The 17740-nt window shown below is 41.9% G+C and overlaps 1 protein-coding gene across 5 annotated transcripts in view; it reads left to right on the forward strand.

Annotated features, from left to right (window-relative positions):
• The window catches only part of RAB3B (RAB3B, member RAS oncogene family), a 57854-nt gene extending 40765 nt beyond the window's left edge, over positions 1 to 17089 (forward strand). For all 5 annotated transcript variants that reach the window (XM_037403705.1, XM_037403704.1, XM_037403707.1 and 2 more), the window contains 3 exons: positions 4027 to 4145; positions 11191 to 11315; positions 14987 to 17089. In XM_037403705.1, the coding sequence (XP_037259602.1) occupies positions 4027 to 4145; positions 11191 to 11315; positions 14987 to 15174 (432 nt within the window). In that variant the 3' untranslated portion in view covers positions 15175 to 17089. The remainder of the gene's footprint in view (positions 1 to 4026; positions 4146 to 11190; positions 11316 to 14986) is intronic.
• Positions 17090 to 17740: the final 651 nt, after the last annotated feature.

Consider the following 17740-nt stretch of genomic DNA (forward strand, 5'->3'; position numbering starts at 1 on the left):
GATTCTGATTTTTCAGACCTGCAGCAAAGAGCTGTTGTGATTTAAAACTTAAAAAAACCGTGTGAGTACCTTGCTTTTCTGCTGAGACAGCCAAGTAAATTTAAGAAAAGCTGGTTGTGCTCCTGTCGTGAATGTTTATGTGATGGATCTTGTGAGTAGAGGGCATCTGCACAAAATGCAAATGTATTTAGGTCTTTTCCTTCTCTGATAAAACACTGAATTTTGATTGCTCATTAATGCAAAACCTTCAGATTTTTGTTTCAGGCTATCAACTAATGGTCCTGGGGGGGGTGTGTGTTAATTTTTTGTATCAAGGACAGGTGCATACATAAGCTACAAAAGAACAGAGCTGTTAGCACATTAGCATAAATATACCCCACAGAGAAGAGACCCTTCCGTGCTTGGTTACAACCAGGCTTTCTGATTCCTCATCAGGGACAGCCAAACAGGCTTCTGGATGCTGAAGGCTCAGGCTATTCTTCCTACGCATTTGGCTAGACTGTTAATTAGAGCTACACTGGGTTTCTGCTGATCCCTGCCAGTGCCTCATCTACTTGTCTTCTAATGAGTCTGTGGTCTACCTGGAAATCTTGCAAACAACTTGGGGGGGGGAGGTGGGGTGGAAGCAATCTGCCTCGGTTATTTTCTTCATTAGATAAATGTCTTGCACATAAAAACCTGAAATGCCTAATTACCTAAGGTTTGTGGTGTTTTAAACTGCTGTAAGGACAGCTACTGTAAATGCTGGGGAAACTGAGCTCAGATTTTCCAACCTGTTTTATTTTATTTATGTTGAAGTATCTGGGGGGTGTTCGCTGTAGCTAGCATAAAACATGCTCTGAGTCAAGAAAGTTAAGCCAGTTTATAGCTAAGAAGCTAACATAACCTCAGGAAAAAAATCACTTCAGGGTGGTATGACAGAGATTCAAATGGATTTTGGGGAAATGCGTTTAAGGGGAGATGGCATGCTCTGTACCTGTACAGTAAAATAGAGCAAGGAATCCATCAGTGACGCAGATGAATCACATCGCTGCATTGTACCACATGGCTACCTGGGCAAGGGTATGAATAAACTTTACATACTGGGAAATACAGGATATGTTTCCCCCACATGCACTCCCTTTGAAAACCTGAGAGGGCAGGCATCTAGGTATATGCTAATGGATATGCAAATTACCTTCTTAAAGAGGTAAGTGCATTGTCCACCAGAGGGATTATGACTAAGCAAATGCATGTAGCTCTTTGGAGCTCTGTACCTCCTGCAGCCACGTTCCTGTCTCTCACTAACATATAAATCATGGACCGCCCCCCTGCCCAGGGGCTTTGCAGGCAGAATACTGAAACCAGAAAACCAGAACTAGTAAATTTCAGAGCATTCAGGCAATAGCACAGTTTGACACAGATGAACTCTGGGCTGAGTCCAGTTCCTCACTGAGCCAAGGCACTGAGATGGTACCAGGACAGGTTTTGGAAGCCACCCTGGGAGTCCCGCTGGGGCTCCTTCCCAGGACAGCCTGGAGGTTTGTCCTCCAGAGCCAAGTCCTTGTTCCGAGCCATTGTCAAATTTAATTTATTTCCAAAGTGTTCTGTATGCAGCTAGACAATATGTCTTGCAGTTGCTTACTGCCTGGTCGCAGCCTCATGCCCTGAGCCAAAATGAGCACTGGTTAAGCACAGAGCAGAAAATGAAAGATGAGATTTGGGATACAGAAGAACCTGGGAATGCAGGTGTAAAACAGTAACACTGTAAGCATGAGAACTGAAGAAGCCTGACTTCCAATGGATTTGCTGCTTTTTGTTGGTTGCAGAATCTGAGAAGTTGCTAATACTGATTTAGGGCTTTCTCCTAATGAGGCATGAAGAAAGCCTCTCTCCTGTGGATCGTTTGGTGTTGGAAAAGGATTAGCCTTGCACTTAAGCTTTTCTTCCCAGCTAAGGTATGCTTAAGGTCTTTCTTATTCACCTTACCAACTATTTTTGTGACATTTGTAAGAACGTACCTGTAAGAGCGTTTTCCCTCGGTCAAATTTGATCAAAAATTAGTAGAGTTCTAATGCGCCTATACATGTGCATGTGTGGAGCTGATGATTCAATAAGCGTCACGTCCTTAGGAAATCGGGCTAAAACAAATGGAACAATACTGGTGCTGCTGAGACCTTCCCCACTTGAAGAAGTATAATTAGGATCTAGTTGGCGTGGCTGGTTTAGCTGTTCCGCAGCTAAGTGAGGATGTAGTGTCAGTGAATATGAGAGTGCTGTATTTACCAATGGCAGGAGGAGGAATGGTCCCTCGGGCTGCAAGGTGTAGGCCACCTCATTCCGGTACTTCTCTTGCCTTGCTATGATCGGCCAGTGGACTACCCTGTCTTGAAATAAATGCACAAGTTTCAAGGAAAAAATTCCTTCTTTTTCCAGAGGATTGGTGGAGAAACAGCAAGATTCCTGCTGCATAACCTCTCTCCACTGGAAAATTCACCTGTGGGTAGTCTCACGGTAGTGCAATAGTCAGAGCCTTTTAAGCAAGCTGCAGGGAGCTTATTTACAAGCGCTTTCCTCCTACAGAGAACCTCTGTGATACTCTGTTGCAGAACAAGAGGCGATCGTTGATGTTTTTCCCTTTCATAGACTGGGTAGCGTCTGTTCTGGAAGGGTCAACTCTGTCTCTTTCATGCAGCAAAAACAAAGCTGCATGTATGGGAATGATAGACAGGAGCCTTTTGAAGCAGAGTAGTTTACCCCACTGCACCTTGTATATTTTCTGGGGTTGTGGTGATGTGCTGTGGCTGATCAGAAACTGGCTCTATACTCCCACAAGAGTGCTCTACATGGATTTATTTCACACTTCCAACTAGCTATATGATTAATAAGTCCTTTAGGTTCTTTTTCTCTAGAGAAGAGAAACTTTAATCACATTTTAAAGCAGTGGCAGTAAATGCTTTCTTAGGTGTGGGTTTTGCAGGACTAAAGGACCATTCATTTCAGAAGTGCTAACCCATAAGGGTAACTAGCAGTCAACATCTTATGCTGAACGCACTTTGCAGGTAAGGCCTTTTGCTTCCCTTGCAGCTATTTCACAGAGTTACCATTTGCCAAAAGATGCATGAAATGTATTTGTTCAAATGATAGATACCTCCTGAACGACAGAGGTACGTCAAGCACATGAATTCTGAGTTCAGAAAGCAGGTCCAGAGGGAATGGATTGGCTCCAGGACTGCTGATCTGATGTAGAAATACTCCTCAGTTTGAGAACAGGCACCCAAAATGTGAGGAATAAATGTTGTTGGCATCTAGCAGATGGTAGCTGACATGTTTTCCAGCTGTCACAAGTCTTTTGAAATTCTTCTGTTGCGTATGCCAGAGTTTCACCTTTGTGCTGCCAGGCTGAATATAGAAATGACAGCTGCAGGTAGAAGTATTCTACAGCACTCTATAGATAAAAAAAATTAAGCTGAACCAACAGAAGAGGATTAGTAAATCTCAAATTAGTATGTGCCCCTCAGACATTGTGACTGGGATATTCCACATTAAATTCACTTTGTAGAATAATTTTCATTGCATCAAGTCTGTAATTGTTGTCTCTAACCTCAGGTAAGAACCGAGTCACTTGCAGCATCTCTCTCAAGGATGTTTTCCTGACTGTGAAACTAAATTGCAACACGTAAATGTCTTGTGCCTGGTACAGTCCTGGACTGTTTTTGATTGCCTCTGCTTTGAAGTGTCAGCTTCCAGTGAACTCTGCTAACATTTTATTATTGCATTGAGGCTGAGGCAGAGAAGAGCAATTAAAGGGTTGACATCTTTGGTGTTTTTTTAATAGTACGCATGTCAAAATGCATTTAACAAATCATAGCTGATGCAAAAGCCCAATTAATGCTGAAGTAGAGTTCATTTTGGTTGGGAGTAAATGAGAATTTTAAAATGGATAATAACAAGAAGTGTTTGCCTTATTTTAGATATAGGACCTAACTACAACTCCTGTTTCTGAGAATTGAAGTCTTAAAGCCTAAATACTCCTTTCTGTTCCAGGATACAGCTGGACAAGAAAGATACAGGACCATCACTACAGCCTACTACCGAGGAGCCATGGGCTTTGTCCTCATGTATGATATCACCAGTGAAGACTCCTTCAATGCAGTGCAGGACTGGTATGAAATAATGTTGTTGTGGTTGGATCGGGTTGGGTTTTGGCCAGTTCTCTCCTCATGTTTTTTTGTTGAGAACATTAGACATCCTAACCTCCACAGTGCTTTGCATCACCATGTTCCTTTCTCTTCATCTAAACTCTGGGATAAATAATTTGTTTTCTAAACTCTCCTAAGAAAAACTTCTACAGCTTCACATTAATGAAAAAGTTACAATTCAAATATAGTAGCATACTGTAGCAGTTGTTGCTTTTAAAAGTTCTAATCATTTAATGCATTATTTGGGCCTATGAAGTTTCTGGTTGTGCTGCTAAACAATCCAGTTTAACAGTGGTTGTTTGAGACAAATCTCATTTAGAATCTAATAATGCTAAATCTTTCCAAGCTGCCTTGAAAAGGGATTAATTTTTTTGGAGCCTGCAAGTGTATGAAACAGTATTCACTTTGCCTAAATTGAGATGATTAAAAACCTAACTTTATCCATTTAAAACTTGTGAAGTTTATATTAGTTGTAGTTGTAATAGGAGGAAGAGCGCGGTGTAGGACAGAAAGCAAGCACACCCCTTGGAAGGGGCCTGTGTGTTACCACTGACTGCAGAAAGCACCTGAACGACTCTGTAAGGTAGTGCTCGGTGTGGAATGGTGGGATGGGGAGGAGGAGTTACCTATTAAATGGTAACAGTGGGGACTGAGCCCTGAAACTAGGTATGAAATGGATTCTCAGCTGTTACAAGCTCTTCTGTCTCCCCCGTGAATTCAGTACAAATGCAAATAACACCAGAAAATAATTTCTGGACTTCCCGGTGACAAAAGGTCAGGAAATATATTTGGCTTACAGTCAATAAAGCACGCACCAGATCAGTCACTTAAAAAACTCCGTGGTAGTATCAAAGCTGCATTGGTACCCAGGCTCGTCTCCCCAGCATTTTGGTGTGCATTTCCCCTTCCCCACCTGGGGGGTCCCCTTGTAGCTCATGCCACCTGTCTTCTTCCTCGGAAAGAAGTGTCCCATCTCACCCCACGCTGATCTGTTTTTGGAAGCAGAGCTGTGGCCCAGACTGCCTTCCTGCTCTCCTGCTTTCCAGAGAAGTACACGTACAGAGCAAGAAGAGCAGTGGTCTTCCTAGAAGAGCCAGAGCACATGTCATTGCTGTGGCCACGGGGCAGTGCCTGCAGCCCCCTCAGTAGTAGCTGAGGGGACGTGTTTTCTCAGCAGGGATCCAGCACAGTGTCTGGAGTGAAAACATCTGGGCTGCTGCTGTGAGGTAGTGTCCACAGGCACGGCACAGATGAGCAGAAGGTTGGACACTGTTGCTGAAGCTCATGTTCAGACATGGAATCCTCTCAAAGTGACACCAGGCTTTGTGTAGGAAATACAGGGAATGGGGAGGCAGAGGAAAGGCTGCGTTTATCCTCAGCAGTACCCCTGTGGCTCCCCTCAAATGTCCTGCAATTATTTCTGCTGGTTACCCTGTTGCTGTATACTGCAGATGGGTATGGTCAACGTGCAAAGAAAGGAAATGCGGTGGTTAATGTGTTCTCTCAAGCCTGATAGACTGATTTGCAGTGATCTCAGTGACCTACCGGGAGCATGTGACATATGATGGCTATGGCACTGGCTTTTAGCACCCCAGCTCGGTCTGGCTTTTTGTTCAACAGCTGTTCTATATCCCCGATCTAGGTTGCAACTCAAAAGCTGCAACAACATGGTTTATTGTTTCTAGTAATTTGGCCTTCTTCCAAGGCTGCCCATTATTTGTTCTCACTGTCCTTTGAAGCAGTTGGTTGTGATCATCACATCTAAAGATGCAGTCTCCACTTTCACCCCATCTCCAGTATCATGACACCATGCTGCAGAAAGTGAACTGCAACGCCTTCCCTGAGCTGTCCTTCAGCAACTAGTGACAGAGGAATACATTTTTTCCTTGCTAGAAAGGTTTTGCCAAAAACAGGTTTCTCCACATGGCACACCCTCTACCAAGCCCAGATGAAGTGTCTGCAAGTGTCTGCACAGGAGCATTTTCCATAGGAGTGCCTGCATGTGAGCTGGGGCAGTAGCTTTCACTAAACTGTAAATATTTTCAGCTTGGTTCCCCGATGAAACAAGGTACATAGGACCACACAGTCCATCTACCTGTTAGCCAAAAAATACCAAATCTCAATCACCTGAGCTGCTACTATTTTCAAGTTTATGCAAGTGAATTTTAACCTGAAGCTTTGCATTGGAAGTGGTCTAACCTGTTCCATCAAAGGCAATAGTGCAAGAGTAAGATTTAAGAAAGGTCAGCTTTGTGTATTTGACTTCATGTCTTCCTGTGCCACGGGGGCTGCATGAATATCTTTGCTAAGAGCACCTTGTCAGCCAAAGGACAGAGGTGAACTATCAGTTTATTTTTGCTCCGTATGTCAGAAATCTTGCCAACAGATTTTAAGATTCTGAACCCAAATGATGTAGTGGGTCAGATAAAAATCGGTCTGTGGTACCCCATTTCCTTCCTTTCAGAGGCTTGTCCACGGGAGAGGTGTGTAGCAAAGCCAGCATCGCTGTGCCAGCAGAGTCCTCTAGTGGCGATGCAGCCAAGAGATGTTTTTTTCTCAGTCTGCAGAACTGCTGTCCTTCTAAACTTCTGAAGGGACAAGAAATGGAAACAAAAAAGCTTTTGGTCTGGTGCTGTTAGATCAACTTCTACCATCTTCTAGCATAGCAAGTAGGTAGGATCTTGGGGTTTTTGTCACCATGATGGGTGATACAGTTATGCTTCAGAAAAACATTACACTGGATTCTGGTCTTTAGTCGGGAAAGTGTACTCTCCGTGGAAAATTAAGGTGTTTACTACTTGAACTCCTTTAGCTCAGAGCCTTGATCTCCATGAGCTTAGTCCATTCTCCAGGTCAAGTGTGAGACGGCAGCAGCACGCCTAATGATAAAAACAGAGCCCTAGCGGTCCTGCAGTGCTTCTGTTTGGTCCTGGTGAGAGGATGGAGTGGCAGCAGTCGGGAGGCTGCACAGGCTGTAAAGTCATGGCATGCCCTTGATACCCGGGTACTCAGTCCTGTCTTGTCTCATCCATCACACGCGGATAGGACAGCTTTCCTGCTGTGCCCAAGAGGTCCATAAGAGAGGGCTGGACCCAGAACGTTTGGGAGGTGAGACATGGGAGGCAGAACATTCTCCAGTCCTAAAGCCTGTTACTTGCTGGTGCCCTGCCTACTGCCACTAGTGATTCAGGTTTTTGAAGATGCTGTGTAAGCAGGCTGTCAACATGAGTCTTAGCCCATCTCACTGCGTTCTCATGTACCGTCTCTTCCTGCAGAGTTCCCTACAGAAAACAAGCCAAAAACAGCTGAGCCAGAGACCTAACACTCCAAGTAAGCTCTTGCCCATGGCAAACCCTTACCTTCTGTTGAACTTGCAGGGGTGTGCTTAGATCTCAAAATTAATTTTCAGCATTACACTGAAATTATGGGAAAGTAGCCTTGTGCAAAGTCAGCTCTCCATCAGAGAGAAGCATTTTCCCATCTAGACCTCTCCAGCATCTTAGAGCTTATACCCTCCCTCTGGCAAATTGCCATAGGAGGTTGTGCTCACTAGCTTTATTATTCTCTGAGCCGTTTCGTGAAGCCCCAACATCCCCTTTAAAACTTCCTTCCATGTATGTACGGTGCACTTTACCTTTCATCTCTGGCTCATTGGCATATGACTGTTTCAACAGCCTCCTGACCTGGCCTCACCCGCCCACAAGGGAAATAAGAATATCTCTTCCAGTCTGCCGTAGGATTTCTTCCTTGGGTGATCTTGTTGCCACACCCTTCTTATGGGTGGATGTCCTAAAGAGGATTCTGATTTGCTTTGTGCCCATCCAGAAACACTTCTTCTAAACCAAGTAAAGGCACTCTTTCTCCTGAAGGGGGAGGATTGTGGCTGTATGTCAGGTATTTAGACAAACTCTCCAGGTAGTGTATGAATTTGAAGTACAATTTTTCCTTCATTCACATGAATCACCCCATTCAATTATAATTATCTTAAAGCAGCTGAGAGAGTAAGATACACGATTTAAATACGTTTGGGAATGTCTAGGACATGACCTGTCTTGCTCCTTCATTGGGAAGGGTACAACAGATTGTGTGACAAGTCTTTAAAAGATTAAGCCTGAGGGATTTTCCTTACTGCAGTGTGGCAAGAGTACAGTTAAGTTACTTTAAAAGAACAAACATAAATATGCAAAAGCAAAGATGGGCTTTTCCTCATATTTGAAAATAATTATTTTGTTTGAATAATAAGAATTCTTTCCTATCGGGTGAGTGAAAGGGTTAAGTGAGCTTTCATGGCTTCCAGCTCAGTTTCTAGATTTTTTTTATTTAGTAGGCTTCTTTGACAGTTACTATTTGACATTGGCTTGATAGTTTTGTGCGTAGCTAAATCAGTGGTTTATACCTCATTTAAAACTGTACTGAAACTAGAATGTACTCAGCAATTGATACTCTAAAGTAAAAAGAAAATATTATGAAAGCTCTGCTTTGAACTATCTAGTCAATTTCACAGAAGGGAAGAAAAAATTGGTTAAATTTAACTTAGATTTAGAGTGACAGCTGAGTTCACAAATCATTAGCTTTATTTATCTTTAAGGCTGATCTTCAAATTAGGTTGTTTATATATCCATGTAACTGTGAACCTAAGACTATTTTTCTTCTCAGGGTGAAGCATAAAAACCATGCTTTATCGTTAATTTGGGGAATTGAGCACAAATAAGGCACAGCATTGTTACTGTGCCACAGAAATGTATTTTTCCCAGTGTATATATTGGACTGCCCTGACCGTTGTTGAAGCACCCCAATTGCACAAGCCTTTTTATTTATTTACTTTTCCAAAAGCTCCTGGAAATGTGCTGCCTTTCTTTTTGTATGGGGATCGGGTTTCTTTTAGACATTTTATTCTTAATAAGTGTAAATGTCAGTGTTCTGCAAGATAGGTTTTCCACTAACTTGTACAAAACATGGAGAAAAATGAGTTTCTGTGGGAGATCCTTCTTTTTAATTTTCTAAGTAGTTCCGTTTAAATAGTTAAGGTTTGTCACTATGTCCCCATATGCTCCCCGGGAGCTGAAATGAATCCAGAGAGAGGACTGGGAGTCAGAAGAGGAGCCTGGTGATGGGTGTTTTAAACTGAACCTAGAGAGACTTACTTTCTCTCTATTGCTTATGGAGGGAGTCTGGAAAGATTTCCTCTTCCCGGGCTTTTGGCTCATTTCTGAGGTCACCCCCTCCTCTGATGAGCCTTGAGAAACCCCAGAGTACTGCATAAACTCATCACAGGCTCAAATTAGCTCTCACAGGGCTTGTCTACGTGGAGGCACTCGAAAGGGTGAAAGTGGAAACTGCGATTGGAGTGAGTGCCTTTCCAGGAGGACATTTAGAAAAGTTTCACTGTGCAAAGCCTTTATTTTTTTGTGTTGCAGTATGGGTCTGGCCTCCTGCGGCGGGCTTGGTTTAGGTTTATGTTTTCCAGTGCAATCCAAACAGGCTGCTGCTTAAAGGCAAGTTGCACAGTGAAATGACCCCCTTTTTCACAGATATCCATGGAGTGACATGACTGGCTGCTTTCCATGGAAAAGGCAAGTAAACAACTCAAACTAATTAAAAATTATCGTTAGTAGATCAGATCTGGAGGCTGCTGCTAATTCAAAAGAGAAGGAATCAAGTGCTTTATCGTTAAGAGAGTTCAAGCACATTACACAGAATTAAAAATCTGAGGGGACTCCTGGCTCTCCTGGGAAATGGCAGGTTTGCCTGAAACTGTAGTGTCCTGTATGGAGGGGTGGCGAGTAGGGACAGCGTGGAAAGGTGAGTAAGGACGGGAGGAGGGAAGGAGTGTATGCTTCTGGCAGAGCAGCCTTTGGGAAGGAGGGAGTCTTAAAAGATTGGGCTGACTCGGAGAAGATAAAATAGGTTGGGCCAGTCCGAAAAAAAAGGATGAAAGTGAATGCTACCAAACTAGCACTGTTCTGCTGCTGGCTCTGTGACACCTCACCGAGGATGGTGGGAAAGGACTGGACTGCCAGGATAAATAGCGGGGGGAATATCTTCTGTTTTGTCATAGAAAAACTATGAAGAGGCCAAATGTAAGGTCAGACTGTTGGGATCCACAGCTAGCTCCAATCCAGTTTCAGCACACGAGCTACAGAGAGCTTTAGAGGTCTTGAGTTCATCCCAGTCCTTCTCCTTAAGCTCCCATGACTTGATCCCTCTGTCACTGAAGTTATCATTTGTCTGATACTTTCTGTCTGTCATTGCATCTGCTGTTTCCTGCCTTAGGTATCACTTAATCCTGCTGGGTTCAAATATTAGCTCACAGAGCCTTACTTTGATCCTGTATTTTCCTGATTTGGTAAATTTCTGTTTCTCTCCAGCAATTGTTTCCGTGTTTCTGTGCAATTTTCAGTCTCTGTGGACCAGTTTTCCTGTTCAAGCAAAGATGAGTTGAAGCTTCCATCTGTTTGACACTCAAAACACAATTTCTTACGGTGTTGCTAAAACTCTGAAGCAAAAGCGCTACAGCAAATGAACATCTTTTCTGTCTGCACTGAATTACTGTTGTTATGTGTTTTGTAAGAAGTTGTAAATCTAGCATGAAGTGCGTGTCTATTGTATGACTTTCTCTGTAGGGACAATATCCTTAAGAGGTGTAATTGGTAGTTGTTCCTCGGACAGATTAGAGCTGAAGGAAAACAAGTTTTAGAAGAATGCTTTTTTTGTTCCTAGACGTCAAAAATTATTTGATTCAGCTTTCTGTCTGGATCTCATGAACTTTAAAACACTGCAAAGTCGAAACAAGTCACACAAAATCAAAGAGTAGTAAAATAGAATGGTGCTATAAAGTATAAAGTCTGCATTCTTGCTTGATGTGTAAGCTTGGTCGTTTGTCTTTTAACCAACACACAGTCTTGAGATGTTGATGTTGTCATTAGTGGTACTTGTTCTCATAGATAATATATAATTGTATTTTGGCACAGCTGATGGAACGTAACAATCTTTTTTTGACCTGCTGTAGGGCCACACAAATCAAGACTTACTCCTGGGACAATGCACAAGTGATCCTGGTTGGGAACAAATGTGACATGGAGGATGAAAGAATTGTTCCTGTGGAGAAGGGCAAAAATCTGGCAGATCAGCTAGGTACCTGTCAAAGCTTTTCTTTCTACTCTTTTTCCTCTGCTTCTTTATAGTGTTACTTTTAATTTGTATGATAAAAAGTCCTTACAGCAGTAATACTTTAATAATGGTATCACAACTGAGAAGTGTAATATATTCTAGGTCCATGTTTTACTTGCTTACTGCTGAATACTACCTCCTTGTAGTGTTGCTGTATCTGTAAAGCTAATATCTAAAGATGTAAAAACAACTATTATTAGCACAGTGGAATGAAAAGAGAAAAAGTTTTCATAAACACAATTCTATCTCCAGGTCTCTAAGTGCTGTATAGTCATTTTCAGAATGCAAACATTCATTTTTGTAGAAGAAATTTTATTTTTGCAACTAAACAATGAAAAAAGAGTTTTGTATGTCAGAACTGTAGAGTTGAGTAAAGCAGATTTAAAAAATGTACCAGGCTTCTCTATCCAGGTAGGGAAATGACATGTTACTGATGCGGGATAGAAAATGCAAAACAGATCCATTGAGAAGAAGCTGGGATTGCAATGAAAATTTTAGAATGAACAGCAAAATAAATTGATCCTAATTACTCAATTACTTATATTATTTTATTATACTTTATAGCATAGATGATCTTTTTGATATGGGCTTCTGTGTTAAGATTTAACTATACTGTCATCTTCTCTTAAAGAATTCATGGTGGCAAGTAGATCCTGTTAAAATTTAATTCAGTTAACAGTGGAGACCCTTCCGGTGGGCACACTGTAAATATTTGTTTAGCTTGTAAGAGTAGAGGTTCTTCCCAGACTCAAAGGAATCACCATCACCCCCAATTTATAAAATCCTACATTGTTATCAATTCTTAAGCAGTAATTGGAGGGTGCATAATGTATTGTAAAACTGGGGGAACTGGAGTTCCAGTACATGCTGCATACATTGCTGTAGTTTAAAGTGTGACCTTGATCACATTGCTGATCATGGTTAAATCTTACATAATGAGTATTTATTAGTTGGGGGGTTTGTTATTGTTGTTTTGGTGTTGGTTGGTTTGTTTTTTATGAAGGGGAGGTACAGAAACCCTGCTCATAGATGAGTATGAGGTATGGTATTGTGATAGGGACCTCTGAGATATAAACAAAAAGATGGTTACTCTTCCAAAAGAGTTAAGAGCAGTCAGATTCTTTTTTCATGTTTCATGTGCAAAGAAATATAAGCGTGTCTGCAAATGCCTGCAGGTTTAGAGCCTTCAAGTGTTCTATGTATGCTAAGCAAAAAGGGGTTCTAGTCATGACTTGACCCTTGAGGCACTGCCATCATAAATAAAGAGCAAATATCAAACTAAACCCCCTAATTTCCCATCATTATTATTGTTGTAATAATAATCCTTTACATGTAGGACTAGCAAACAAAGATATGGTTAGTTTGCAATATCAGTTGTGGGCTCTTTTTTACATGTCAGAATTTAATTTGCTTTTCAAAATATGAATCTGAATAAACGTGGTTCCTGGCTTGCAGACTCAAAGCTGTTTTGAATGCATGTGTGCCCACATATTTTGCAAGAGTAATTACACTCTTAGTAGTTGAAAGTGTGTCCAGAACAATGTAACAGCAAAGAGAGAGTATAGGAACTCCCACTCCTATTTGGACTTGTAATGTTGTTTTATTTTCTCCCGCCCCAAATTTTTCTGTTTGTTTAAATAAAAATCTAGCATCTAGAATCTGAATCCGTTACATAGGGGACACTACAAAACGCACACATGCACAGAGTTGCCATAGCAACTGACTCCATCAGTAGGAAGCTGTTCTGTTGAAGTATCCCCAGTTCTGCCCCCAGCCTGTCCTCATGCTTGTCCAGCTCACTCTGGAGAAACATACCCCAGTGCAGAGCAAAACAAAAGGTAACCGTGCCTTTGGAAAGTGTCCCAGTCCTCTTCCATAGCCTCCCAAAATACTAAATGCTCTTTTTAAAAGGACTGAAAAATATATCTGGTTTTATCAGTCAGTTTTTCCTTACGTTAACTCTGCTAATGTATACAGCATCGTCTGACTGACTTTGGGTGTTAGGTGGGAGGAATCTCATTAATTGACTATCAACTGCTTTAAATGGCTAGCTTTGTCATAATGATTCACATAAAGGTTATCCTTCAGCGTGTTTATTTAGGTTTGTATAGTGACATTAACATCATTGAAATAATTTCCTAATCAGATTAAGAAATTGTTATTGGCCTGAACGTGAACTAAACCAAAACAGATTGAGCTACAGCAGAAGCTAAACCAATGTTGGACTGACAAATATCTAAGTTCAGTTCTCTGATTTCTTGTGCCTTTTATACACATTTTTAATCATCATCAAAGGCAGCAAGTGGGGCAGACAGAACCCTGGTCTGATGCAGGATGGCCATCATTGTTTAGTAATGAGGCAAACATCTCCACGGTCACTTCACTCATTGTCCCATGATTTTTAAAAAGTGTTAGGAACTGGTAGATACCTATTCGTTATCTCACACATCAAGGTGACTCAGTCTACCAGCAGTGGCAGGCTAATCAGTTAAGATAGCTTGTCTTTCTCTTCCTTTGTGGCAGAATCAAAGAAAACCGGTGTGATGCAGAATATCCCCCAAATGAAGCAGAATAGAATGTGCCTTATTGCAAAATAAACTCGCTGTGGTGCTTGAGCTGTCGCTGTTGGCACTGTAATAACCTGGTAGAAACAGAAGCAACAGCCACTGGAAGTGATGGTTGGCTTTTAAAGCCCCTGGGGTTAGAAAGATAAAGAAATGCTTCACATTTCAGTGAGTTTCTGCTGGCTGAGGCAGGGTTCAGGCTTGTCTGTGAGAAGGTTGGTTCTTGCATAGCACGGGGTGTCAACACGAGGCAGCAGGAATAGCTGTCTGTGCCACCCCCACCTTGACATAACTCCAGCTGTGATGGTTGTTCGTTGTTGTTGTTTTTTTAAATCAGAAAGGGTCAGTGTTTGAGAATCTGTACCCGTCACTGCAGCTAGGAGCTGGCGACACCGAAATTACTCCGTAGGAGGCACACAACAGCATTTGTAATTCAGCAGTGGTGAGTGGCCCTTGTTGGGAAGGGTCCTCAGTCCTGACGTGTGCTGTGCGAGGATTAATCACCCTGAAGAGCTTTCTGTCTAAACAGACAAAGAACAGGAAAAAGCAAGACCAAAGCCGTGGAGCATTTTGCTCACAAGTGCAGAAGTTGGTCAGCAGAAGGAATACAACCACGACCTGGCTTCTCCCCCTGGTGTCCACTCTTGTCAGACCGCAAAACCGGTTCATAGAGCGAGCCATGCCCTGTCACACGGGGGTGTGGAGCACAGACAGGCCCCTCCATACGTGACCAGTTCGTGGTGTGTCACCAGCAGCTGCTGCCCAGGGGATCCCCACTGATCTAAGCGGGAGAGTTCAACTCCCTTGTCCTGGGTTTATTCAGATCTGTATCGTCACCTGCAGATGTGTTTACCAGAGCGATGGTAGGGATCCCTGTATCCCCTTCACTCTTATTGATGCAAGTATTTCTGCTTACTATTCTGAGATTGTGGGAATCAGCTGAGCTTAAGAATTATCTTGTGTCTTGTTTCATTAAGGTGAATCCTGGAAAAAAATGGTTAATATTTTAAAAACCATCTCCCATTATCATTAGTCTCTATTGATTTTTTTTTCCCCCACTTTTTCTCACAGGTTTTGACTATTTTGAAGCTAGTGCCAAAGAAAACATCAATGTAAGGCAGGTGTTTGAGCGTCTCGTGGATGTAATCTGTGAAAAGATGTCGGAGAGTATAGAATCAGACCCTTCCAGGGGCACTTCTGGAAGGAGCATGCGACTCTCGGACAACCCACCTCCTTCGCAGCAGAACTGCTCGTGCTAGTGACCTTTCTCGCTGAGAAATGTCCTTTTCCTTTCCTGATGAAATTTTATCTTTTCCTTTGTGGTGGTGCATTATCATGTAGTCCAAAGGCAGAAGTCTCTGTTGTAGGAAACTGCTATGTTTGTATACTGTGCTGGAGTGTTAATATTATGTATTTCCTCATCCAATAATTTAAAAAATGAAAATCTGAATAAATATTGTAAGTGCACCTAGTGTTAATGTGAATTATGCTGAAGAAAAAGAATTGTTTAGTGTTGCAAATGTTATTTCCACACAGAATGTTGCATTTGTAATTATAAATTCCTCTACTGCAGAAAGAGATTTTTTGTCAAGAACAGCAGGAAACATAAAAACCAATTAGAAGGGACCAGGTCTAAAAGAAAATGGGGTGGAAATCTTTTTTAAAGCAAGAATATGCACCCTTTAGGTATTTTTGAGAGTCATTGTTGCTGTCCTGTATAGACATGGACCTCGTTTTTTCTGTATGATGGAGCAGAAAGCAGTGCATTTCTGACAGTTTGAGGTCCTCCAGAAAGCAAAGAGGAAGGGGGGTGGATTTTGTGTCAAGCCACTGCATAGAGGAAGAGCACGTGGAGGAATCAAAGCTGCCAGGCAGGGGAGGAGGAGGAGAAGGCCTTGCAGCCATACCCGCATTTCCCTGTGCTCTTGGCTGGTGCTGGGTGAAGGAGCGAGAGCCCTTCCAGGGACTGCCCTTGCTTGCAGACTCCTCCACAGTCACCACTACTGGCTTGCAGAGCGTTGGGGGTGTCGCTGGGTTTGGCACCTTGCTGTCCCTAATCCTTTTTTTCTAGAAGCCCAAGAGCTGCAGGACAAAGGGGAGGAGGAATTGCCTGCTGCATGCTCAGTTGGAGGCAAAATCTGACTTGGAACAGCACTGTCACAGAAAGATAAAAATAGCAGGAGCCAAAATGTGAGTGTTGGCAATATTAGTGCTGATATTATTAGATTTCCTTTCTGCATTTTGTTGTGGTTTTTTTTCCTTTTTTTTTTTTTTTCCCTTTTGTGCTAGGTCGGTGCATGTGTGGGAACAGGATTTCTGGTTTCAGATTCAACCACAAAGTGTAATTTTAAAAAAGGAAGACTGATAAATCAAACATAACTGCAAATGAAAAGTGGCAAAGACCTCCTATTAGAGTTATTATGTAAACTTATTCTATGGATTTTGTTGCATCATTCTTTGAAGGGAGGAACAATTTTTAATAGTTAACATCTAAAAAATTCTTATATTCCAACATTGCTAAAATTGCAAAACTTCTACATCTGCGTGTAGAACTGTGTGCATTAGCCACACACAGAGCTGGTCTTTCTCTGAAATATATGGAGGAACTGCTACTGCGAATCTGTGAAATTGCATACACTGTGTGCCTTTGTTGATGATCACGCATTGGTTTGTGCATCCCAGCGCCAAACGGTGACTGCAAACTGTGTCTGTAAATGTAAACTAAGTGAATACGGAGGGAAGTTTGCTGTCTTAAGGTGAAAATTCTGGAAAGTTTTATGGCTTTACCTTAGGCCTGTGAACTCCTCTGCCCGAGGAGACTTTGCGATGCCAGGAACTGATGCCCCAGCCCACTGCAATGGAATGTGCTGGGTGGTGACAATAGCAAATGCTTTTGTTAATTTCATTCTGTTGTTTCTCAAAGTGTAATGGTTTTTAGAAAAAAGCACAATATTCTAGAGAAAAATGCAACTACATTGATGTAGTTAGAGCTCGTTGTGCTAAAGGCTTGATCCCTTTGTATGTTGCTTTCAGAAATCTTTACTGTGACGTATTTTGGGTGTGTGTGATCTAGTACTGGAAATGTGATTTGTGCAGTGCTAGGAATGTGGTTATTGTATCTAAACCCCTGAGACTGCAAAATAAAGCGAAATGTAGTCACCGGGTGTGGCTGGAGAGCTTGTGTGAGCTGCATTGCCAGCGTTGGGCAATCACGTTGCATGGATAAAGAAAGTATCTTTTTAATGCTTTTAAAAATACATCGAACTACATTGATCTTCTTTGACAGGGTGATGATCCTCGAGCCCAATAACTGGAATCACTATGATATAAAACAGTGAAGAGAAGGATTATTTGGCCAATAAATGTGCAGTGTTCTAGTTGTAGCAGAAGCAGTTTTTAGGGCAACTTGTATAACTAGAAAAAAATAAATAAAAACCTCTACAGAAGGGAGCGATGATTTTGAGCTGTGCTGGTATAATGGAGAATCTCAGTGCAAATAATGATTTTTCAGCTCAACTCAATGGTGAAAGAAAATGGATTCAGCAGAAATGGATTTTAAGTTCTTTTGATTTACTGACTTTCTTTTTCCTAGCAAAAAAAAGACCTTTCCCTTTTCTATCCGATATATAATTGTGTTTCATTGTGTTCCAGTCAGGTCAGATGTGTTTGTGGTTTTGTTCCTCTCCTCTCCAGAAGAATGCAAGTACATTCCAGGCCCTTCAAGGTAGGATGGGCATAATATTTTTTTTTACAGAAAAAGCCATCAAGTAGCTACATGACAGTATAGTCTGAAGAACTGGAAAAGACAGTTACGAATTATACCCT

This window comes from Falco rusticolus, chromosome 11, assembly GCF_015220075.1.
Source record: "Falco rusticolus isolate bFalRus1 chromosome 11, bFalRus1.pri, whole genome shotgun sequence".
Lineage (NCBI taxonomy): Eukaryota > Metazoa > Chordata > Aves > Falconiformes > Falconidae > Falco > Falco rusticolus.